This window comes from Phoxinus phoxinus, assembly GCF_949152265.1.
Source record: "Phoxinus phoxinus genome assembly, chromosome: 12".
In the NCBI taxonomy this organism is placed as follows: domain Eukaryota; kingdom Metazoa; phylum Chordata; class Actinopteri; order Cypriniformes; family Leuciscidae; genus Phoxinus; species Phoxinus phoxinus.
Window position 1 is genome coordinate 16,197,624 of NC_136887.1, and position 26,283 is coordinate 16,223,906.

Below are 26,283 nucleotides of genomic sequence, written 5' to 3' on the forward strand. Positions count from 1 at the left end.
TGCCAAACGACCTCTGCCAGATGGAAGCATTGCGGTGTCGTCTGACACATCTTAGACCTGTGATTATGGTCGCGTTTTGTTCTAGTACCAGTCTTTCTCATGCACGACAATAGAAACTTTATGCAAGGATATTTATTCTGTGAAATTGAGTGGTCGCAAAGCTTTTTAAAGCTAGATGGCATTCTTTTAAATTCAGTACGTGTAAAACTTTTAGTAAAAATTATTAGTGAGCTTGTTTAAAACCTGGTTTTGTTCGGCTAGCTCCACCTTCAGCGAGGTGACAGCAAACTTGATACAACTAAGTGCAGGGTTAGTAGATGTCACCCGTTTGAGTGTACACAGCTGCTCTGCCAAATGTTGTTCTTTGCAAACAGTGTGACAGCCCCGTTCAGACTGGCCTTTATCACAGCGAGCCTATGACTATTTCAGTCACAGCTCAGAAATAACCATCCGTTAATGAAACGACAGGGTAGTGATAGGTTCTGGCAATGGTTTCCAAATAATAGACAAAGAAGTTCGAGCTGGCAAAGAGAACAATCAATGCGTTTTCGTTCCTACTGATTCGACCCCTTCAGAATAGCAACTCATTTTCAGGACATATTGTGCAAAGTCCTCATCAAGTGATTGCTTGTAAATGTTTAGAGCAGCGTTTTGTCCATTCTTTTTTCAGTGGGACGGAGAATTACTTTGATTATAAGTTAGGGTAAATATACTATTTTCTTAGGACAGCTTTAAATGAACACTTTTGCTGTTAACTGTTGTTTTCTAGCAGAGTCAATAACAGTGGAATTGTACAGAGGAGAATTGATATCAGGGCAGGTCCACGCAAGCATGTACCTGTCTGTGCTGATTCCAGCATTTGTTTGCAGTGCTAGTGTTACATGAAGTCTTTTTGTGCTTTTCTGCTGTAGAGGAAAGTAATTCACATGCATCTAGTCTTGCTTTAAAAGCCTGAAAGGACATGTTTATGTAACGAAATAAATTCCCAACATTTCTCTAGCCTAGACCAAAAGGCTTAAAACAGATATCTCTTTGTCCTCCTCATCCTCCTCCATGCAGAAATTATCAAAAGGGAATGCTAAATTGGACTGGAAGCCACGGGACAGCTTCAAAGGCCATGCAGCATGAAGGACAATTCAACACTTTAAAGATTTCAATAATGTATATACCGTAAGAGCGTATGGCACTTGCATGCTCAAACTCCGTAGTTTGTCTTTCTCTGTGTTGAGGGAGTATTTTATTTAGTAGTTTTGTAAGAAGTCATTTGATTCAGCCTTGCATGAGATCAAACAATTGACACTTATCAGTTTTGGTTAACTAGAGAGTTGCATTATTTAAACAAATACTGAGTGGAGTAAATATTGAACTACTTGACAGAGGAGTTGTTTCCCACATGAATTGGCCATCTAAACCTTTTCATTAAATGAAATTAAAATTACTGATCTCCCTCCCTATTTTTTTCATGTAAGATAAGAGTGGATAATGACGTTTGATAATTTGGTTTCTGTGAAATTAAATGAGCAAAATGACTGCGTAGTTTAGTGTCTTCGGCCGTACCATGTGACTCGTGGAGCTTTTAGGCGATCAAATGAGGATTTGCACATGATGTTTGCTTTCCTGTGAGAAACTTGCATGAACTTTAATTTTGCCTGTGGCAAGTGACAGTTTCATGGCATTGTCATGGTTACTATGAATGGCTTGCTACATCTCACTTGGTTTTAGTTTACAGTCATCTTGAATTACTTCCTGACATCAACGTTGCAAACAAAGGCCTAGGTGACAGTGTGAGAATTTAAATTCATTTTTAATTCTAGACAACTGAAATTGTAATTTAATTGAACCGTAAAATCTGAGTATGACATTAAATTTCGCTCTTTCTGTAGCTGTTCAAACATATTCCCAGTGTTCAGAGCACAGGGTGGATTTGCAGTCATGTGAGGATGAGTTTATTTTGAGGGAGTGATGTTGGTAATTGTATTTAACAATAGCTACTTATCAAACTTGGAATTTAAACACAAAGCTAATTTCATGATTCTGCCTAGTATAGGCAAAAACGAATCAGACAATTATTTGACAGAAACATCCAGAGGAAATATTTAAGCTTGTGCAGACACACAAGCTCCTGTCTTGCAAAGGAAAACTCCCTGTGTTGTGTGCTCATATTGCAACTGGTTTAGTCACTGTCGCCCTCTTAGGGCAAACCAAAGTATAAAAGCAACTAGGGTGGGGCTGCATTTTTGAAGGAAAAGGGAAATTAAGTCTGTCTGATTCACTAGCTTAAGGTCTCGAAACCATGCAAACATTTATATTTAGAGCTTTTCTCTTTAGATAACAGGCTGGTGGTTGTTTTATTCTTTTTCCACTGAATGTACATTTTGTAATTGGCCGTTTTAGATTGGTCGGACTGTTTGATGCATGGAAATATTTGGAAAATACATAGCTTTCTTTCAGAATATAACGGAAGACGGGAGAGAGTTTGAGCTTTAGCCTCGGCAATTCAGTAGGTTCCCTTATCCTCCCGGAGTTAAAGTAAATTTTTGCAAGGTTTTATTTTATTAATTTGTTTGGAATGTTAATGCTAAATGGAATTATTACAATGCACTCAAACCTGATATGATTTTATAGTAGGTGCATTCTAAAATATTTGTTAACTAAATCAATTAAACTTTTTAGATCTTAAAATGATTTTAGAATTAAGATTTGCACTCATTTTATTGTTAATCATAAATTCCACCTCGAGGGTTGCACAAGCCTTCCTACTGTGACAAGTCAACATTGAGAAGTACTGGTTTTCCTCAATGCTGCAAAAGATGCTTGCTTGAAAAAACATATTTGATTATATCTTAATGCATAGAAGAAAACAACTGCAATATTCATGTTCATTTGTTCAGATGTCTTTAGTGTGAATACTTCTACTGCAGTCAGACCATCTCAGGAGGCACTCTGAGTGTAAAGTGGGGTTGGCTTATAACGTGTATAAAACATCAGCTACTGTATAAGACCAACTAGAAGCTCCTGCTAATCAGTTCCTTTGACAGTGGACTGAATGAAAGCATGAGCAGTAACGCCTACTTGCCTATCAGCAAGAACTACTTGGTGTATGTTATGTCACCTAATTAGGATTCATGGGCCAAGCTTTTTCTTTTCAAATCTACCAAGTAAATTTTTAAAACTGTTAAATCCAGGGGTTTCCTTTTTGCTTGTTTTGTTTCAATGTCTTACAACTCAACAGTTAACAAAGATGTTGTCTATTTCATTGCTGAATTCTTATGGTTGCTCAAACACTTGCGGTATTATGAAGTATGTGCTTACATGGATCATAGCAGATCATATGATTTTGGGTGAGAGCCATATTTTAAGCAGATACCCTACAAATAATGCTCTAGGAGTGTCATGGTTTAGACGTTATGTGCCGCTGTTGCCTCTGATTGTTCCACATTTCAGACATGGATGTGCAGATGTGCCTTTTTCCCCATTCACAGAGTTTGCTCCTCCTGAGATGCATTACGAGGAATCTGTCAGAGCTGTGAGAACAATTTCCACACAAATAGCACTGTAGATCATATAGTTTAACAAAAGGGTGAAGTGGAACATATACACAAGATTGAGTGCAGGGTGTGGCATAATGTTAAAGGGATAGGTAACCAAACAGTTGACGGTAGCCATTGGCTTCCATAGTAGGAAAAAATAAACTATGGAAGTGGATGGCTACCGTCAACTATCTGGTTACCAACGTTCTTTAAAACAAATTATTTTGTGTTCAGTTGAAGAAAGAAACTCGTGCAGGTTTCAACAACTTGAGCGTAATGACAACATTTTCATTTTTGGGTGAACTATCCCTTTAAGAGGCAGAACATTTAACAAACTGGGAGTGAAATAATAAGCTATTGCCGTGCTTGCTAGGGAGTTCTTGAGTACACAGCACTGTAGGTCTTCCCCTTCTCCTTTCATAAATACTGGCTTTAGCCAACAATAATAAGGGTTTTTTCCTGGCTTTGGTTTCACAGCTTCCATGTCTCATGTTTTACATTTCTCCCACTGTGGACTTTGTTTTACTGAAATTGCATGCACACTGTAGAAAATGATATGATCAATAAGTTATGACAACATGTGTTTTTACATTGCTTTTACTCATCAAAATAAGTTAAGCAATTTAAACTTTTTTTATAAGTAGCCTAATACAAGATTCAATTTTAAGTCAGACTCGAATCAGTTTAATGTAACTTAAATTGAAATGACTTAAAATCCAAGTTGATTGTATACTAAATTTAAGGCAGACACTTTAATTTTTTTTTTATATACAGTGCAGATAGTTCTGATATCTATTAAGTGCAAAATGTTGTGCGTTATGCTGTTGCATGTGTGATGCAATAACTATTTTTATTTAACAACCCATGACAGTCACATAATAAGTAAGGGATAATGAGCGAGGCGGTTGTTATAGCGAACACAACCCCGACAGACTGATCAGGACCCCGACGCCAGGACCGAGGGGTCTTTCAATCAGCCTGAAGGGGCTGTATTCGCTATAACCGCCTCGCTCTACATTATCCCTTACATATACAAGCCTTGTAATCTTTCATTGCATGGCACAGTGTTTTTTTTTTTTTTTTTTTACTCTTCAGTGTTGTTTATAATGTTGAGGCTGTCTATCCCCTAATATTTGTCCGCCTCCCTAATGGTCCTTTAGCCATAAGTAGAATATTTTATGTACTATTCAAATGGGTCGCAAATGTTTTGTGGCCTGTGCCTGGAGAACAATGGTCAACATGGACTCAAAACCAGGCCTCTTTCTCCCCATATTTAGTGGGAGGCAAGTGTTATTTATAATTTAGGGGGGAGGGAATGTTCTCATTCTAGAAAGTAAACAGAATTTCTCCGTTCTATTATGATGAATCTTTTTGGAGTCCCTATTCCCATAAGAGAGAGACTACATTTTAAAAGCATAGGCCTATATCTTATAAAGGTGAATTATCAACTTTTAGAATGAATTATTTAAGAATCTTTCTTATTTAAGAATATAACATTAAACATGATCTAAGAATACTTTTCTTACTTATAGATTAACTTAAAACTAATATAGACACAGACTAAAACACAGAATAGCCTAAAAGCAACAACTTTAACAACTTTAACTTCCTTGACCATTGCTGAAAGAGTAAATATATTTAAATTTATATAATTAACTTTATCCATCATTTCTCAGTTTCATGAATAGTGGAATAGTGCCTTCAATATTTTTCAGCATTGTATTCACACATTTTATTTTGAGTGTACATTCCTTCAGTAATCCACTAAGGTCAGGGTCAGGCTTTTTTCAGATGTGGGTATATTTACAATTTTCAAGGGAGCATTCAGGTTACTTGAATAACTATCATACATGATCCCACCAAATTCATGATCACATGAGACAAAGCTTCTTTCCGTTTTAGTCTACAGATTTGACTTTAGTTGTGCTTGGCTTTTGCTACAACAATTCGTTTTTTTCGCCCTTTTGATTTAAGCAACGTGCTGCTAATGGCTATGTACTTTTTTAAAAACTCTCTTTCAGCATGTGCCCAGTTTCTAATTATTTCCTCAGATTCTAGAGATTTCAAAATGCTGAATCTAATTAGATATTTTGTAGCTGTTATTTTATATTTATATTATGTTTCTGCTATTACGTACAGTTATTCTGAGATCATACAAGAAAATAAATTCAGTGCCACTGTATCAAGTATATAATTTATAATTAAAGTGAACTAGAACATTATTTGAAAATGTTTAGTGAAATATGCAAGTAGGTGTTTTCATATCCAAAAGGTCCTGTGTAATTGTAGTGTGGATGATTGTGAGGGGGTGATATCTCTAAAACAAATAACTTATTGTTTTGAAAGCTGGAATGCCAGGCCCACATGCCAGCTAAATAACTCCATGTTAAGCAATGCTCATCAAGTAAAAACCTCCCTGCTCTGCAAGCTACTGTTTGATATTCATTTTAAGGATATCAGATGGTTTTAAATGTTTAAGCTGTATACTAAACTGAGCCTAATATTTAGTGACTGTAGCGTTTGGCTTATTTGCAATACATAAGTTATTGCTCTGGTTGTGAAGTGTTTTACGCTGTTCAGTGCATTGGGTCAATGCTAAATAAATACATAGGATACAGATAGTCTGTTCAAACTAGAAACATGAGCTAAGTTCCCAAAGAGAAATCATGCTTGTTTAATCAACTTTTTGTTGGAGATTGTATTGCCATCTAGTGGTCACAGGTTGATCCTCATTTACAGTTGTTTTTTTGTGTGTGTATTAAGGAAAGAACAAGTGCTGACACGGTCCACACTAGGGGGCAGGCGAAGAAGCAACACATTTAGAGGTATAGTGAATGAATGTTATATGTTATAGCTATGTGATGTTAATAGTTACATGTAATTTAAAGCATAGTAATTGGTTAAAAGTTTTGTATAACATTTTTAGATAATTGCTTGTGCTCATTTATAACTCAATAAAAACTACACATTAGGCATCATACATCTAGTATATTTGGTATTGTATTATAACAGTTCTACTCTGTTTTATTGTATATTGTGTAATCTCATTTTATTTATTTATTTATTATATGTATTTTTTTTTAAAGATGGCTGACGAGCAGGAAACAAGGGAAGTGCTTTACCCACAGTGGATGGGCCCTGATAAGCATGGGCTCACCATAGAACAAAAAGGTCAAGGAGAGATTTTTGTCACAGAGGTGAACGAAGAGTCCTCTGCTGCTCATACTGGAAATGTATATGAAGGTATGTAGTTAAAACAACCCTGCATGTTCTTATTTATTGTACAAACATTTAGAAAATCTTATTTTCTAATATTTCTAGAATGTTTGATACTTAGAGCAACATTTGAGCATCATTCCCTTATTTGGTGTTGAGGTATTGTCTGTGAGCTAATGCTCTTGTAGTTCTGCCAAATACAATTTACGTATTGTTTAGTTTGAACTTTCCATGTACTGCCCTTTGTAACAGGTGACCAAATTGTGGGGGCCACTATTTACTTTGACAACATGAGCTCAGAAGAAACAGCTGATCTACTGAAGACTCTAAACCGACATAAGGTTGGACTAAAATTACAAAACAAGACTGGAGACAAGTCACCTTGCCGCTCTCCAATGGGAACATTGTCGTGGGAAGGACGTGGAGGGTTAGGAGGCTCTAGTTCAGACATTCTTCTGGTAATGTGACCTCAGTTGTTGGTCCATGTGTTATATGGTACCAGCACCATGACCATGTGACCTATACATTTAGTTAATTTTAAATGTTTTTATTCAGCATTGTTACACATAGTATTAGAACAAACATTATTACAGTTAGTGTCAATGGATTTTAGTTTCATCAGTATTTCCTTATTGAACTAATTTAATTTTTTTTGGTATATTTGTTTCTTACATTTAAATCTCACACAGACATGGAAATTTCATACTAATATTGTAATTCCTTTACTTTAGAGTGGAGATGACGAAGACTACAAAAGAATCTTCACTAAGAAGATTAAACCTAGACTGAAGTCTGAGGATCTGGCTGAGGGTGTTGATGTGCGAACAGAGCGTCACAGCAGCACAAGCAGTGATGGTTGCACCGTTACTACAATCACTCGGAGAATAACTACCTACACTGTGGACATGCCGGGGGGGACTAGTCAGCAGATTGATTCGTCAAGCCCTGAGTTCAAAATGCAGGTCTTGCAGCATGAGCAGTCGGAGGGGGATTCTTCTCAAATCAGATTACCACATAGTAGCCTTGTTAGCAGTGCACACGGAGGTATAAAAATGGGGGACACATCTCTTGGCGGGCCCCATATCACTGGCTCCTCTGTGAAGCACTGTAGCACAGGATCTATCACAGCAACAAGTGAATTAGATGGTAGTGGGAGAGAGATTGCATTTAATTTGTCAGACACTGGATTGTCAGGGGGAAAAGGACAGAGGATGATAGAACGTTTTGGAAGGACTGAAACTTCTACAGGCAGCAGTAATCTCTCTGGCAAAGTAACCATGGGTTTAGACAAAGAAGTGGGAAATGTTTATTCTCCAATGGAAGCTGGTTTTAAAGCATCAAGTGTGATAAAAGAAACTGGGTTTGCTACAGTTAAGGGCCCTGTTCTGAACACTCGTGTTTCAGGTTTTTCCATTAGTGGAGAATCAGGGGGCAGTTTTGACAGGGAATCTTTTGCCATCCCAGATGTAGAGGGTAAAGTCAAGTTACCAAAAGTCGATACTAGTGGATCGGTTGTTCACGCAGAGGAAATTGGTGGTGAACTCAGGGTATCCCATGTGAAAGAACCACAATTTGGAACTAAACAGTTTACTGTAGAAAGTCCTAATGTAGAAGTGATTTATAACAATCAAAATCTTAAAGATGTTGGTCAAAGAGGTTTTAGCATAACTGGCAATCAGGATCTGTCAGCTTCATCATTTAGAGTGAAAGGCACTAATTTGGAGGGCTCCAATTTGGGCACTGATGTAAAACTGTCCTCATTTGGACTTAAAGGTCCAAAGTTTCAGGTACCCGATACAGTAGTAAGTCTCCCAGAAGCTAATGTTAAAATTACACAACCAGATATGGACATCAGTGGTCGTGAAAAACACACTGAAGGACATGAGGGTAAAGTCAAAGAAGCCAAATTTAATGTGCCATCAATCTCTGGTCAGGGAACTTATAAGCCACATGTGGACTTAAACCTGAAAGGACAAAAAGTGAAAGGAGATGTTAATGTGTCTGTTCCAGAGGTTGAAGGGAACATTATGACACCAAAATTTGATATTAAAGAATCAGATCGTGAGAGTGCTAAGGGTGAGTTTACGGTTTCAAAGGTAAAAATGCCCTCATTTGGAATGAAAAGTTCAGAAGAGAAGGGTCCAAATGTTGCAAAAGCAGAAATGGAGATTAAAGCAAAAAATGTAGATATCAAGACTCTAGAGCTTAACATTGAGGGATCTGATAGAAAAGTTAAAGACAGCAATGTCAAGATAACATCAATTTCCGGTCCAAAGGTTTCTGTACCTGATGTCAACTTAAACGTGAAAGGGCCAACACAGAACGTCTCCACTCTAAATGTGAAAGGAGATATAAAAGCACCGAAAGTTGAAATGGAAGGTCCTGGCATTGAGGATGGTTTTAAGCTACCAAAAATCAAGATGCCCTCATTTGGAATCAAAGGTCCAAAAATGGAGGCACCTGATGTTGACATAAATCTTCCCAAAGCAAACATGGAAATTAAAGCTCCAGATGTGGATATCAAGGGTCCAGAGCTTGACATTGAGGGACCTGATGGAAAAACCAAGGGCTCCAAATTCAAGATGCCATCAATCTCTGGTCCAAAGATTTCTATGCCAGATATAGACTTCAACCTGAAAGGTCCAAAACTGAAAGAAGTTGATGTGTCTGTTCCAAAAGTGGATGGAGATATTAAAGCACCAAATATTGAAATTGAAGGCCCAGACCTTGAGGGTCCTGAGGGTGGGTTTAAGATGCCAAAGATTAAAATACCATCATTCGGGATCAAGGGTCCAAAAGTGGAGAGTCCAGACGTTGATGTGAAAATACCTAAAGGCAATATTGAGTTTAAGGCACCAGATGTGGATATTAAAGCTCCAGAGCTTGACATTGAGGGACCTGATGGAAAAATCAAGGGCTCCAAATTCAAGATGCCATCCATATCCGGTCCAAAGGTTTCCATGTCAGATGTGGACTTCAACCTGAAAGGCCCAAAACTGAAAGGAGAAGTTGACGTGTCCGTTCCAAAAGTTAAAGGAGACATTAAAGCTCCCGAAGTAGATATCACGGGCCCAGAGCTTGACATTGAGGCACCGGAGGGGAAAATAAAGGGCCCCAAATTCAAAATGCCATCCATGTCTGGCCCAAAGATTTCAATGCCAGATCTTGATTTCAACCTGAAAGGTCCAAAACTCAAAGGTGATGTTGATGTGTCCGTTGCTAAAGTGGAAGGAGATATTAAAGGACCAAAAGTTGAAATTGAAGGCCCAGACCTTGAGGGTCCTGAGGGTGGTTTTAAAATGCCAAAGCTCAAAATGCCATCATTTGGAGTTAAAGGTCCTAAAGTGGAAGGCCCTGATGTTGACATCAATCTCCCAAAAGCAGGTGTTGATGTTAAAGGACCTGACATTGACATCAAAACTCATGATCTTGACATTGAGGGACCCGAGGGGAAAATCAAAGGTCCAAAGTTCAAAATGCCTTCCATATCTGGTCCAAAGATCTCTATGCCTGATGTTGACTTCAACCTGAAAGGGCCAAAACTGAAAGGTGATGTTGATGTATCGGTTCCAAAAGTTAAAGGTGACATCAAAGCACCAGAAGTAGATGTCAAGGGCACAGAGCTTGACATTGAGGGACCTGAGGGAAAAATCAAGGGCCCCAAATTCAAAATGCCATCTATGTCTGGACCAAAGATCTCTATGCCAGATGTTGACTTCAACCTGAAAGGCCCAAAACTCAAAGGTGATGTTGATGTGTCCATTCCAAAAGTGGAAGGAGATATTAAAGCACCAAAAGTTGAAATTGAAGGCCCAGACCTTGAGGGTCCCGACGGTGGTTTAAAGATGCCAAAGTTCAAAATGCCATCATTTGGGCTTAAAGGTCCTAAAGTGGAGGGCCCTAATGTTGACATCAATCTCCCAAAAGCAGATGTTAATGTTAAAGGACCTGAAATTGACATCAAAACTCCTGATCTTAACATTGAGGGACCTGAGGGAAAAATCAAGGACCCCAAATTCAAAATGCCATCTATGTCTGGCCCAAAGATTTCTATGCCAGATGTTGACTTCAACCTGAAAGGCCCAAAACTCAAAGGTGATGTTGATGTGTCCATTCCTAAATTGGAAGGAGATATTAAAGCACCAAAAGTTGAAATTGAAGGCCCACACCTTGAGGGTCCTGAGAGCGGTTTTAAGATGCCAAAGATCAAAATGCCATCATTTGGGCTTAAAGGTCCTAAAGTGGAGGGCCCAGATGTTGACATCAATCTCCCAAAAGCAGATGTTAATGTTAAAGGACCTGAAATTGACATCAAATCTCCTGATCTTGACATTGAGGGACCTGAAGGGAAAATCAAAGGTCCCAAGTTCAAAATGCCTTCTATGTCTGGTCCAAAGATCTCTATGCCAGATGTTGACTTCAACCTGAAAGGTCCAAAACTGAAAGGTGATGTTGATGTGTCCATTCCAAAAGTGGAAGGAGATATTAAAGCACCAAAAGTTGAAATTGAAGGCCCAGACCTTGAGGGTCCCGACGGTGGTTTTAAGATGCCAAAGTTCAAAATGCCATCATTTGGAGTTAAAGGTCCTAAAGTGGAGGGCCCAGATGTTGACATCAATCTCCCAAAAGCAGATGTTAATGTTAAAGGACCTGAAATTGACATCAAAACTCCTGATCTTAACATTGAGGGACCTGAGGGAAAAATCAAGGGCCCCAAATTCAAAATACCATCTATGTCTGGCCCAAAGATTTCTATGCCAGATGTTGACTTCAACCTGAAAGGCCCAAAACTCAAAGGTGATGTTGATGTGGAAGGAGATATTAAAGCACCAAAAGTTGAAATTGAAGGCTCAGACCTTGAGGGTCCTGAGAGTGGTTTTAAGATGCCGAAGATCAAAATGCCATCATTTGGAGTTAAAGGTCCTAAAGTGGAGGGCCCAGATGTTGACATCAGTCTCCCAAAAGCAGATGTTAATGTTAAAGGACCTGCAATTGACATCAAAACTCCTGATCTTAACATTGAGGGACCTGAGGGAAAAATCAAGGGCCCCAAATACAAAATGCCATCTATGTCTGGCCCAAAGATTTCTATGCCAGATGTTGACTTCAACCTGAAAGGCCCAAAACTCAAAGGTGATGTTGATGTGTCCATTCCAAAAGTGGAAGGAGATATTAAAGCACCAAAAGTTGAAATTGAAGGCCCAGACCTTGAGGGTCCCGACGGTGGTTTTAAGATGCCAAAGTTCAAAATGCCATCATTTGGAGTTAAAGGTCCTAAAGTGGAGGGCCCAGATGTTGACATCAATCTCCCAAAAGCAGATGTTAATGTTAAAGGACCTGAAATTGACATCAAAACTCCTGATCTTAACATTGAGGGACCTGAGGGAAAAATCAAGGGCCCCAAATTCAAAATACCATCTATGTCTGGCCCAAAGATTTCTATGCCAGATGTTGACTTCAACCTGAAAGGCCCAAAACTCAAAGGTGATGTTGATGTGTCCATTCCAAAAGTGGAAGGAGATATTAAAGCACCAAAAGTTGAAATTGAAGGCTCAGACCTTGAGGGTCCTGAGAGTGGTTTTAAGATGCCGAAGATCAAAATGCCATCATTTGGAGTTAAAGGTCCTAAAGTGGAGGGCCCAGATGTTGACATCAGTCTCCCAAAAGCAGATGTTAATGTTAAAGGACCTGCAATTGACATCAAAACTCCTGATCTTAACATTGAGGGACCTGAGGGAAAAATCAAGGGCCCCAAATACAAAATGCCATCTATGTCTGGCCCAAAGATTTCTATGCCAGATGTTGACTTCAACCTGAAAGGCCCAAAACTCAAAGGTGATGTTGATGTGTCCATTCCAAAAGTGGAAGGAGATATTAAAGCACCAAAAGTTGAAATTGAAGGCCCAGACCTTGAGGGTCCCGACGGTGGTTTTAAGATGCCAAAGTTCAAAATGCCATCATTTGGAATTAAAGGTCCTAAAGTGGAGGGCCCAGATGTTGACATTAATCTCCCAAAAGCAGATGTTGATGTTAAAGGACCTGAAATTGACATCAAAACTCCTGATCTTAACATTGAGGGACCTGAGGGAAAAATCAAGGGCCCCAAATTCAAAATGCCATCTATGTCTGGCCCGAAGATTTCTATGCCAGATGTTGACTTCAACCTGAAAGGCCCAAAACTCAAAGGTGATGTTGATGTATCCATTCCAAAAGTGGAAGGAGATATTAAAGCACCAAAAGTTGAAATTGAAGGCCCAGACCTTGAGGGTCCCGACGGTGGTTTTAAGATGCCAAAGTTCAAAATGCCATCATTTGGAGTTAAAGGTCCTAAAGTGGAGGGCCCAGATGTCGACATCAATCTCCCAAAAGCAAATATTGATGTTAAAGGACCTGAATTTGATATCAAATCTCCTGATCTTGACATTGAGGGTCCTGAAGGGAAAATCAAAGGTTCCAAGTTCAAAATGCCTTCCATATCTGGTCCAAAAATATCTATGCCAGATGTTGATTTCAACCTGAAAGGTCCAAAACTGAAAGGTGATGTTGATGTATCAGTTCCAAAAGTTAAAGGTGACATCAAAGCACCAGAAGTAGATATCAAGGGCCCAGAGCTTGACCTTGAGGGTCCTGAGGGAAAAATCAAGGGCCCCAAATTTAAAATGCCATCTATGTCTGGTCCAAAGATTTCTATGCCAGATGTTGACTTCAACCTGAAAGGTCCAAAACTCAAAGGTGACTTTGATGTGTCCGTTCCAAAAGTGGAAGGAGATATTAAAGGACCAAAAGTGGAAATTGAAGGCCCAGACTTTGAGGGTCATCAGGGTGGTTTTAAGATGCCAAAGTTCAAAATGCCATCATTTGGAGTTAAAGGTCCTAAAGTGGAGGGCCCAGATGTTGACATCAATCTTCCAAATACAGATGTTAATATTAAAGGACCTGAAATTGACATAAAAACTCCTGATCTTGACATTGAGGGACCCGAGGGGAAAATCAAAGGTTCCAAGTTCAAAATGCCTTCCATATCTGGTCCAAAAATTTCTATGCCAGATGTTGATTTCAACTTGAAAGGTCCAAAACTGAAAGGTGATGTTGATGTATCTGTTCCAAAAGTTAAAGGTGACATCAAAGCACCAGAAGTAGATATCAAGGGCCCAGAGCTTGACATTGAGGGTCCTGAGGGAAAAATCAAGGGCCCCAAATTCAAAATGCCATCTATGTCTGGCCCAAAGATTTCTATGCCAGATGTTGACTTCAACCTGAAAGGCCCAAAACTCAAAGGTGACGTTGATGTGTCCATTCCAAAAGTGGAAGGAGAAATGAAAGCACCAAAGGTTGAAATTGAAGGCCCAGACCTTGAGGGTCCCGACGGTGGTTTTAAGATGCCAAAGTTCAAAATGCCATCATTTGGAGTTAAAGGTCCTAAAGTGGATGGCCCAGATTTTGACATCAATCTCCCAAAATCAAATGTTGATTTTAAAGGACCTGAAATTGACATTAAATCTCCTGATCTTGACATTGAGGGACCTGAAGGGAAAATCAAAGGTTCCAAGTTCAAAATGCCTTCCATATCTGGTCCAAAAATCTCTATGCCAGATGTTGATTTCAACTTGAAAGGCCCAAAACTCAAAGGTGATGTTGATGTGTCCATTCCAAAAGTGGAAGGAGAAATTAAAGCACCAAAAGTTGAAATTGAAGGCCCAGACCTTGAGGGTCCCGACGGTGGTTTTAAGATGCCAAAGTTCAAAATGCCATCATTTGGAGTTAAAGGTCCTAAAGTGGAGGGCCCAGACTTCGACGTCAATCTCCCAAAAGCAGATGTTAATGTTAAAGGACCTGGAATTGACATCAAAACTCCTGATCTGGACATTGAGGGACCCGAGGGGAAAATCAAAGGTCCCAAGTTCAAAATGCCTTCCATATCTGGTCCAAAAATCTCTATGCCGGATGTTGATTTCAACCTGAAAGGTCCAAAACTGAAAGGTGATGTTGATGTATCGGTTCCAAAAGTTAAAGGTGACATAAAAGTACCAGAAGTAGATATCAAGGGCCCAGAGCTTGACATTGAGGGTCCTGAGGGAAAAATCAAGGGCCCCAAATTCAAAATGCCATCTATGTCTGGCCCAAAGATTTCTATGCCAGATGTTGACTTCAACCTGAAAGGCCCAAAACTCAAAGGTGATGTTGATGTGTCCATTCCAAAAGTGGAAGGGGAAATTAAAGCACCAAAAGTTGAAATTGAAGGCCCAGACCTTGAGGGTCCCGACGGTGGTTTTAAGATGCCAAAGTTCAAAATGCCATCATTTGGAGTTAAAGGTCCTAAAGTGGAGGGCCCAGATGTTGACATCAATCTCCCAAAAGCAAATGTTGATTTTAAAGGACCTGAAATTGACATTAAATCTCCTGATCTTGACATTGAGGGACCTGAAGGGAAAATAAAAGGTCCCAAGTTCAAAATGCCTTCTATGTCTGGTCCAAAGATCTCTATGCCAGATGTTGACTTCAACCTGAAAAGTCCAAAACTCAAAGGTGATTTTGATGTGTCCATTCCAAAATTGGAAGGAGATATTAAAGCACCAAAAGTGGAAATTGAAGGCCCAGACCTTGAGGGTCATCAGGGTGGTTTTAAGATGCCAAAGTTCAAAATGCCATCATTTGGAGTTAAAGGTCCTAAGGTGGAGGACCCAGACTTCGACATCAATCTCCCAAAAGCAGATGTTAATGTTAAAGGACCTGAAATTGACATCAAAACTCCTGATCTGGACATTGAGGGACCCGAGGGGAAAATCAAAGGTCCCAAGTTCAAAATGCCTTCTATGTCTGGTCCAAAGATCTCTATGCCAGATGTTGACTTCAACCTGAAAAGTCCAAAACTCAAAGGTGATTTTGATGTGTCCATTCCAAAAGTGGAAGGAGATATTAAAGCACCAAAAGTGGAAATTGAAGGCCCAGACCTTGAGGGTCATCAGGGTGGTTTTAAGATGCCAAAGTTCAAAATGCCATCATTTGGAGTTAAAGGTCCTAAGGTGGAGGGCCCAGACTTTGACATCAATCTCCCAAAAGCAGATGTTAATGTTAAAGGACCTGAAATTGACATCAAAACTCCTGATCTGGACATTGAGGGACCCGAGGGGAAAATCAAAGGTCCCAAGTTCAAAATGCCTTCCATATCTGGTCCAAAAATCTCTATGCCGGATGTTGATTTCAACCTGAAAGGTCCAAAACTGAAAGGTGATGTTGATGTATCTGTTCCAAAAGTTAAAGGTGACATCAAAGTACCAGAAGTAGATATCAAGGGCCCAGAGCTTGACATTGAGGGTCCTGAGGGAAAAATCAAGGGCCCCAAATTCAAAATGCCATCTATGTCTGGCCCAAAGATTTCTATGCCAGATGTTGACTTCAACCTGAAAGGCCCAAAACTCAAAGGTGATGTTGATGTGTCCATTCCAAAAGTGGAAGGGGAAATTAAAGCACCAAAAGTTGAAATTGAAGGCCCAGACCTTGAGGGTCCCGACGGTGGTTTTAAGATGCCAAAGTTCAAAATGCCATCATTTGGAGTTAAAGGTCCTAAAGTGGATGGCCCAGATGTTGACATCAATCTCCCAAAAGCAAATGTTGATTTTAAAGGACCTGAAATTGACATTAAATCTCCTGATCTTGACATTGAGGGACCTGAAGGGAAAATAAAAGGTCCCAAGTTCAAAATGCCTTCTATGTCTGGTCCAAAGATCTCTATGCCAGATGTTGACTTCAACCTGAAAAGTCCAAAACTCAAAGGTGATTTTGATGTGTCCATTCCAAAAGTGGAAGGAGATATTAAAGCACCAAAAGTGGAAATTGAAGGCCCAGACCTTGAGGGTCATCAGGGTGGTTTTAAGATGCCAAAGTTCAAAATGCCATCATTTGGAGTTAAAGGTCCTAAGGTGGAGGGCCCAGACTTCGACATCAATCTCCCAAAAGCTGATGTTAATGTTAAAGGACCTGAAATTGACATCAAAACTCCTGATCTGGACATTGAGGGACCCGAGGGGAAAATCAAAGGTCCCAAGTTCAAAATGCCTTCCATATCTGGTCCAAAAATTTCTATGCCGGATGTTGATTTCAACCTGAAAGGTCCAAAACTGAAAGGTGATGTTGATGTATCAGTTCCAAAAGTTAAAGGTGACATCAAAGTACCAGAAGTAGACATCAAGGGCCCAGAGCTTGACATTGAGGGTCCTGAGGGAAAAATTAAGGGCCCCAAATTCAAAATGCCATCTATGTCTGGCCCAAAGATTTCTATGCCAGATGTTGACTTCAACCTGAAAGGCCCAAAACTCAAAGGTGATGTTGATGTGTCCATTCCAAAAGTGGAAGGAGATATTAAAGCACCAAAAGTTGAAATTGAAGGCCCAGACCTTGAGGGTCCCGACGGTGGTTTTAAGATGCCAAAGTTCAAAATGCCATCATTTGGAGTTAAAGGTCCGAAAGTGGAGGGCCCAGATGTCGACATCAATCTCCCAAAAGCAAATATTGATGTTAAAGGACCTGCAATTGACATCAAAACTCCTGATCTGGACATTGAGTGTCCTGAAGGGAAAATAAAAGGTCCCAAGTTCAAAATGCCTTCTATGTCTGGTCCAAAGATCTCTATGCCAGATGTTGACTTCAACCTGAAAAGTCCAAAACTCAAAGGTGACTTGGATGTATCAGTTCCAAAAGTTAAAGGAGACATTAAAGCACCAGAAGTAGATATCAAGGGCCCAGAGATTGACTTTGAAGGACCTGAGGGAAAAATCAAGGGCCCCAAATTCAAGATGCCATCAATATCCGGTCCAAACATTTCTATGCCAGATTTTGACTTCAACCTGAAAGGACCAAAACTGAAAGGTGATGTTGATGTGTCCGTTCCAAAATTGGAAGGAGATATTAAAGCACCAAAAGTTCAAATTGAAGGCCCAGACCTTGAGGGTCCTGAGGGTGGTTTTAAGATGCCAAAGATCAAAATGCCATCATTTGGAGTTAAAGGTCCTAAAATGGAGGGCCCAGATGTTGACATCAATCTCCCAAAAGCAAATGTTGATGTTAAAGGACCTGCAATTGACATCAAAACTCCTGATCTTGACATTGAGGGACCTGAAGGAAAAATAAAAGGTCCCAAGTTCAAAATGCCTTCTATGTCTGGTCCAAAGATCTCTATGCCAGATGTTGACTTCAACCTAAAAGGTCCAAAACTCAAAGGTGATGTTGATGTATCAGTTCCAAAAGTTAAAGGAGACATTAAAGTACCAGAAGTAGATATCAAGGGCCCAGAGCTTGACTTTGAAGGACCTGAGGGAAAAATCAAGGGTCCCAAATTCAAGATGCCATCAATATCTGGTCCAAACATTTCTATGCCAGATTTTGACTTCAACCTGAAAGGACCAAAACTGAAAGGAGATGTTGATGTGTCCGTTCCAAAATTGGAAGGAGATATTAAAGGACCAAAAGTTCAAATTGAAGGCCCAGACCTTGAGGGTCCTGAGGGTGGTTTTAAGATGCCAAAGATCAAAATGCCATCATTTGGAGTTAAAGGTCCTAAAATGGAGGGCCCAGACGTTGACATCAATCTCCCAAAAGGAGATATTAACATTAAGGCACCAGATATGGATATTAAAGCTGCAGAGATTGACCTTGAGGGACCTGAGGGCAAAATCAAGGGCCCCAAATTCAAGATGCCGTCAATCTCCGGTCCAAACATTTCTATGCCAGATGTTGACTTCAACCTGAAAGGCCCAAAACTCAAAGGTGATGTAAATGTATCTGTTCCAAAAGTTAAAGGGGACATTAAAGCTCCACAAGTAGATATCAAGGGCCCAGAGCTTGACATTGAAGGGTCTGAAGGAAAAATCAAGGGCCCCAAACTGAAGATGCCATCAGTATCTGGTCCCGAAGGTCCTAATGTTGAGGTCAATATTCCGGACACAAATGTGAAAAAGCCAAAGTTCAAGATGCCAAAATTTAAAATGCCAAAATTTGGTTTTAAGTCACCCAAAGGAGATATTGATGTTAATGTGCCGAGTAGTGATGTCGCTATTAAATCTCCAGACATTGACATCAAAACCCCTGATCTAGACATTGAGGGACCTGAAGGAAAAATCAAAGGTCCCAAGTTCAAAATGCCTTCAATGTCTGGTCCAAAGATCTCTATGCCAGATGTAGACTTCAACTTGAAAAGTCCTAAAGTCAAGGGTGATATGGATATCTCTGGTCCAAAGATAGCAGGTGACATAAAGGCTCCAAAAGTGGACATTGAAGGTCCTGATTTTGATATAGAGGGCCCAGAAGGTGGCTTGAAGATGCCTAAATTCAAAATGCCATCATTTGGATTCAAAGGACCTAAAGTGGAGGGCCCAGATGTTGACCTCAATATCCCAAAAGCAAATGTTGATGTTGAAGGACCTGATCTTGACATCGAGGGACCTGAAGGAAAAATAAAAGGTCCCAAGTTCAAAATGCCTTCCATGTCTGGTCCAAAGATCTCTATGCCAGATGTTGACTTCAACCTGAAAGGTCCAAAACTGAAAGGTGATGTTGATATGTCCATTCCAAAAGTGGAAGGAAATATTAAATCACCAAAAGTTGAAATTGAAGGTCCAGACCTTGAGGGTCCCGACGGTGGTTTTAAGATGCCAAAGTTCAAAATGCCATCATTTGGAGTTAAAGGTCCTAAGGTGGAGGGCCCAGACTTCGACATCAATCTCCCAAAAGCAGATGTTAATGTTAAAGGACCTGAAATTGACATCAAATCTCCTGATCTGGACATTGAGGGACCCGAGGGGAAAATCAAAGGTCCCAAGTTCAAAATGCCTTCCATATCTGGTCCAAAAATCTCTATGCCAGATGTTGATTTCAACCTGAAAGGTCCAAAACTGAAAGGGGATGTTGATGTATCGGTTCCAAAAGTTAAAGGTGACATCAAAGTACCAGAAGTAGATATAGAGGGCCCAGAGCTTGACATTGAGGGTCCTGAGGGAAAAATCAAGGGCCCCAAATTCAAAATGCCATCTATGTCTGGCCCAAAGATTTCTATGCCAGATGTTGACTTCAACCTGAAAGGCCCAAAACTCAAAGGTGATGTTGATGTGTCCATTCCAAAAGTGGAAGGGGAAATTAAAGCACCAAAAGTTGAAATTGAAGGCCCAGACCTTGAGGGTCCCGACGGTGGTTTTAAAATGCCAAAGTTCAAAATGCCATCATTTGGAGTTAAAGGTCCTAAAGTGGATGGCCCAGATGTTGACATCAATCTCCCAAAAGCAAATGTTGATTTTAAAGGACCTGAAATTGACATTAAATCTCCTGATCTTGACATTGAGGGACCTGAAGGGAAAATAAAAGGTCCCAAGTTCAAAATGCCTTCTATGTCTGGTCCAAAGATCTCTTTGCCAGATGTAGACTTCAACTTGAAAAGTCCAAAAGTCAAGGGCGATATGGATATCTCTGGACCCAAGATTGCAGGTGACATAAAGGTTCCAAAAGTTGACATTGAAGGACCTGATTTTGATATAGAGGGCCCAGAAGGTGGCTTGAAGATGCCTAAATTCAAAATGCCATCATTTGGATTCAAAGGACCTAAAGTGGAGGGCCCAGATGTTGACCTCAATCTCCCAAAAGCAAATGTTGATGTTAAAGGACCTGAAATTGACATCAAAACTCCTGATCTTGACATTGAAGGACCTGAAGGGAAAATAAAAGGTCCCAAGTTCAAAATGCCATCTATGTCTGGTCCAAAGATCTCTATGCCAGATGTTGACTTCAACTTGAAAAGTCCAAAGGTCAAGGGTGATATGAATGTCTCTGGACCCAAGATTGACATCAAAACTACCGATCTTGACATTGAGGGACCTGAAGGGAAAATAAAAGGTCCCAAGTTCAAAATGCCTTCTATGTCTGGTCCAAAGATCTCTATGCCAGATGTAGACTTCAACATGAAAGGTCCAAAAGTCAAAGGTGATATGGATATTTCTGGACCCAAGATTGCAGGTGACTTAAAGGCTCCAAAAGTGGACATTGAAGGTCCTGATTTTGATATAGAGGGCCCAGAAGGTGGCTTGAAAATGCCTAAATTCAAAATGCCATCGTTTGGATTCAAAGGACCTAAAGTGGAGGGGCCAGATGTTGACCTTAATCTGCCAAAAGCAAATGTTGATTTTGAAGGACCTGATCTTGACATTGAGGGACCTGAAGGGAAAATAAAAGGTCCCAAGTTCAAAATGCCATCTATGTCTGGTCCAAAGATCTCTATGCCAGATGTAGACTTCAACCTGAAAAGTCCAAAAGTCAAGGGGGATATGGATATCTCTGGACCCAAGATTGCAGGTGACATAAAGGCTCCAAAAGTGGACATTGAAGGTCCTGATTTTGATATAGAGGGCAGAGAAGGTGGCTTGAAGATGCCTAAATTCAAAATGCCATCATTTGGATTCAAAGGACCTAAATTGGAGGGTCCAGATGTTGACATTAATCTCCCAAAAGCAAATGTTGATGTTAAAGGACCTGGAATTGACATCGAAACCCCTGATCTTGACATTGAAGGACCTGACGGGAAAATCAAAGGTCCCAAGTTCAAAATGCCATCTATGTCTGGTCCAAAGATCTCTATGCCAGATGTAGACTTCAACTTGAAAAGTCCAAAGGTCAAGGGGGATATGAATGTCTCTGGACCCAAGATTGCAGGTGACATAAAGGCTCCAAAAGTGGACATTGAAGGTCCTGATTTTGATATAGAGGGCCCAGAAGGTGGCTTGAAGATGCCTAAATTCAAAATGCCATCATTTGGATTCAAAGGACCTAAATTGGAGGGTCCAGATGTTGACATTAATCTCCCAAAAGCAAATGTTGATGTTAAAGGACCTGGAATTGACATCGAAACCCCTGATCTTGACATTGAAGGACCTGACGGGAAAATCAAAGGTCCCAAGTTCAAAATGCCATCTATGTCTGGTCCAAAGATCTCTATGCCAGATGTAGACTTCAACTTGAAAAGTCCAAAAGTCAAGGGGGATATGAATGTCTCTGGACCCAAGATTGCAGGTGACATAAAGGCTCCAAAAGTGGACATTGAAGGTCCTGATTTTGATATAGAGGGCCCAGAAGGTGGCTTGAAGATGCCTAAATTCAAAATGCCATCATTTGGATTCAAAGGACCTAAATTGGAGGGTCCAGATGTTGACATTAATCTCCCAAAAGCAAATGTTGATGTTAAAGGACCTGGAATTGACATCGAAACCCCTGATCTTGACATTGAAGGACCTGACGGGAAAATCAAAGGTCCCAAGTTCAAAATGCCATCTATGTCTGGTCCAAAGATCTCTATGCCAGATGTAGACTTCAACTTGAAAAGTCCAAAGGTCAAGGGGGATATGAATATCTCTGGACCCAAGATTGCAGGTGACATAAAGGCTCCAAAAGTGGACATTGAAGGTCCTGATTTTGATATAGAGGGCCCAGAAGGTGGCTTGAAGATGCCTAAATTCAAAATGCCATCATTTGGATTCAAAGGACCTAAATTGGAGGGTCCAGATGTTGACATCAATCTCCCAAAAGCAAATGTTGATGTTAAGGGACCTGAAATTGACATCAAAACGCCTGATCTTGACATTGAGGGACCTGAAGGGAAAATAAAAGGTCCCAAGTTTAAAATGCCATCTATGTCTGGTCCAAAGATCTCTATGCCAGATGTAGACTTCAACCTGAAAAGTCCAAAAGTCAAGGGGGATATGGATATCTCTGGACCCAAGCTTGCAGGTGACATAAAGGCTCCAAAAGTGGACATTGAAGGGCCTGATTTTGATATAGAGGGCCCAGAAGGTGGCTTGAAGATGCCTAAATTCAAAATGCCATCGTTTGGATTCAAAGGACCTAAATTGGAGGGTCCAGATGTTGACATTAATCTCCCAAAAGCAAATGTTGATGTTAAAGGACCCGAAATTGACATTGAAACTCCTGATCTTAACATTGAGGGACCTGAGGGAAAAATCAAGGGCCCCAAATTCAAAATGCCATCTATCTCTGGCCCAAAGATTTCTATGCCAGATGTTGACTTTAACCTGAAAGGTCCAAAACTTAAAGGTGATGTTGACATGTCCATTCCAAACATTGAAGGAGATATTAAAGCACCAAAAGTTCAAATTGAAGGCCCAGACCTCGAGGGTCCTGAGGGTGGTTTTAAGATGCCGAACATCAAAATGCCATCATTTGGACTTAAAGGTCCTAAAGTGGAGGGCTCAGATGTTGACATTAATCTACCAAAAGCAGATTTTGATATTAAAGGACCTAAAATGGACATTAGAACTCCTGATCTTGACTTTGAGGGACCTGAGGGCAAAATCAAAGGTCCCAAGTTTAAAATGCCTTCCACATCTGGTCCAAAGATCTCTATGCCAGATGTTAACTTAAATTTAAAAGGCCCCAAATTCAAGGGTGATGTGGATGTTTCTGGACCAAAGATTACGGGTGACATAAATGCTCCAAGATGGGACATTGAAGGTCCTGATATTGATATAGAGGGCCCAGAGGGTGGCATAAAGATGCCAAAAATCAAAATGCCTTCATTTGGAATGAAAGGCCCTAAAGTGGACGGTCCAGATGTTGACATCAATTTCCCAAAAGCTGATTTTGATATCAAAGGACCTGAAATTGATGGTAATGCTCCTGATCTTGACATTGAGGGACCTGAGGGGGGTTTCAAACATGTTAAGTTCCCAAAATTCAAAGGGCCCAACTTTGGAACAAAGTCTTCGGGTGTCAGTCTTTCAGTACCTGAAAAAGATATTAAGGCAAGCGGTGATGTCAACATTAGTGGACCAGATGCTAACATCAAGGTTCCAAAAACCAAAAAATCTAAATTTTCACTTGGAGTTAAGAGCCCAAAATTGGATGCAGATATTCCTGATGCTGGTGGTAGTTTAGAAGGACCTGATATGAACATAGATGTAAAAGGAAAAAAGGGTAAATTCAAACTGACCAAAGGGAAGTCTAAAACTGTTGATGGTGATATGAAGACTGAAATTGTCAAGTTGGAGACAAATGAACCTGATTTACAGTTGAAGTCAACCAAAGTAAAGAAACCTTTTTTTGGAAAGTTACATTTTCCTGATGTGGAATTTGACATTAAATCTCCAAAAGTTAAAGGTAGTTCATCTGCGTCTGGAACTATAAAATCATCTAATGTTGATTTGCCATCTGCAAGCCTTAAAACTGATATTCAGACACCAGATGCTAGTTTAGACAGTCCGGATTTCAAAACAAAAGGGGGAAAAATAAAAATGCCAAAAATCAACATCACTGGCTCTAAATTAAAAACTCCTGAACTGGGTGTTAGAGGTGGAACATTGGAGACCTTGCATTCCCCAGATGTCAGTGTAGCAGGATCAGGCATTAATGGGAAAGGCAATGTTAAAATTGATATGGAAGGAAAAACACAGGGGACAGTGCAGTCTGTAAATGTCCATGGTGTGGCTTTAGATGCTGATTTAAATCTCACTGAACGAAAAGGAGTAGAAGGGAGCATTGAAATACCAGGCTTTAATGTGAGGGGACAAAAGGGAGTGGCTGCAAGTGGGTTAGGCATGAAGCCAGATGCATCATTATCTGGGGTTGAGTACCCAGAAGGTAATGTAACCTTTCCTAAAATCAAAGTACCAAAGTTTGGTGTTGCATTGCCTAAAGTAGAAGGAAGAGAGATGGGTGTAGATGTAGGTTCAGGTGAACTGGCTGCTGGTGTTAAAGTTAGTTCCCAAAGTCTAGAAATGCAGAGCACTGATATGAAAAGCAGTGGTGGAAAAATGAAAGTCAAAATGCCAACATTTTTCAAATCTAAATCTAAAGGTGGCAGTGCAGCTGATCTTTTTGTTGAGGGAGAAGATGCTGATCTTACCACTAAAGGTGGTGCAAATGTGTCTAAGGAGTTAAGTCTTAGTTCTGGGGAATTGATAGGTGGCAAGTTGGCAGTAGAGGGAAGCTCTGGATTTAAGGTTTCACCAAAGAGTAAATCTGCCTCCCTTGATTTCTTCAAAAAATCACGACATCACTCATCCTCTGTAAGTGATGAGGGAGGTTTAGCCATCCCTGTTTCTACTGAAGGGCACTTACAGGCTGAGGGTGGCAACATTTCAATAGATGGTGGAGAAACGATGATTAAAAGCAAAAAAGGAAAGTTGAAGTTTGCAACAATTGGAGGTTTTAGCTCAAAAAGTAAAGGTTCATATGAAGTGACAGATGAAAGTGAGGTTAGGATTGAGGGTGCTGGTGGAGTTGCTCAGCCTTTAAAGAAGTCCAGAATGTCGTCGTCATCTAGCAGTGATGGTGGTTCAAAAGGTAGTTTTCGGTTACCACATCTCGAAATAGCCGTTTCGCCAAAGAAATAGTTTTTACACTAGTATATATACACACAGTACATTCACTTTTTTTTTTTTTTGTCAGTCTTGATGGCTACATGCAAATCTGTCTTTCATTTAAACAATAGTGCACTGTTTCTTCAATTTCCACAAATGTTCTTTACAGGCATTGATATTTTTTGAATCACAATTTAACTGTAAATAAGAGAAATCTGTTATGTAATTTTAATTCATTTGTTTTGTAGATAGGAATTTCATGTCCAATCCAACAATGTGTGTAGGTGATATGAAATGTTCTGCATCTAGCTTTGAGTTGTCATCTGATAACTTTTTATATTTTTGTACCTTTTGAAAGTTTTGGGACTCTTGTCCTTTCTAAAATTGTCTGGATACATTTACACACAAGAGGCATGATTTTACAGTAGTTACATTTGAAAGGATTTTATGACTTCAACTTCATTTATATATTTAGTGATGTATCATATGTACTCATCACAGATTAATAACTAATTACAACAGTGATAAACCAGATATAATTTGTAAGCACAATGAAGTTTAAGGGCTGTACAAACTGTAAATAAATTGATTCAAAATAGATACATTTGATAACATAACATTGTCTCCCAAATAATATAACACTTCAGATATTATGGAATTTACACAGAGATTATAATCTTCTAAAGTATTTATATCTAAGACTGTCTTTTACATTGATTGATTGAATCTCTTTAAAATGCACACCAGGTAGCAGTTGACAAAAACTTGCTTTGATTTTTAATGGTTTCTAAGGCATTTTTTTTTTTCTTAGTTATGTCTTCCACATTTCTTTACGTCCAGTTGGCTCTCTCTCTTCCTCTCACTAAATGTATGAAATGTCGTACTGTCATGTGGGGATATAACTACAGGAAATCTAATGCCAATGGTTAAACATTAATATTTTTTAAAAAGTCATAAAATGTGCATTTCCCTTGTAAATAATGGGACATTTAGGCTTCAAGTTGAACTCTTTTTCTTGTATGAGTTGCAAAATTAAAATAAAGTGATCAACTATCAATACATGCTTGTGGTGAGAATGTTACTCTTTTCATTTAAAATCTATATAGGCTATTAAAATGTAAAAACTGTAAAACCACACATAGAACTGTTTTGTTGGAACATTAACTTCAGGATTAAGATCACTGAAC

At 39.6% G+C, this 26,283-nt stretch overlaps 1 protein-coding gene across 2 annotated transcripts in view; it reads left to right on the forward strand.

Moving 5' to 3' along the window:
- ahnak (AHNAK nucleoprotein) overlaps positions 1–26,155 on the forward strand; it is a 32,291-nt gene extending 6,136 nt beyond the window's left edge. The window contains exons 2-6 of one of the 2 annotated variants that reach the window (XM_079629963.1): positions 6,294–6,355; positions 6,617–6,773; positions 6,999–7,204; positions 7,478–10,841; positions 11,193–26,155. In XM_079629963.1, coding sequence (XP_079486089.1) covers positions 6,617–6,773; positions 6,999–7,204; positions 7,478–10,841; positions 11,193–25,129 — 17,664 coding nt within the window. In that variant the 5' untranslated portion in view covers positions 6,294–6,355 and the 3' untranslated portion in view covers positions 25,130–26,155. Of the gene's footprint in view, positions 1–6,293; positions 6,356–6,616; positions 6,774–6,998; positions 7,205–7,477 lie in introns of both variants that reach the window. The other variant, XM_079629962.1, reaches the window with a different exon arrangement.
- Positions 26,156–26,283: the final 128 nt, after the last annotated feature.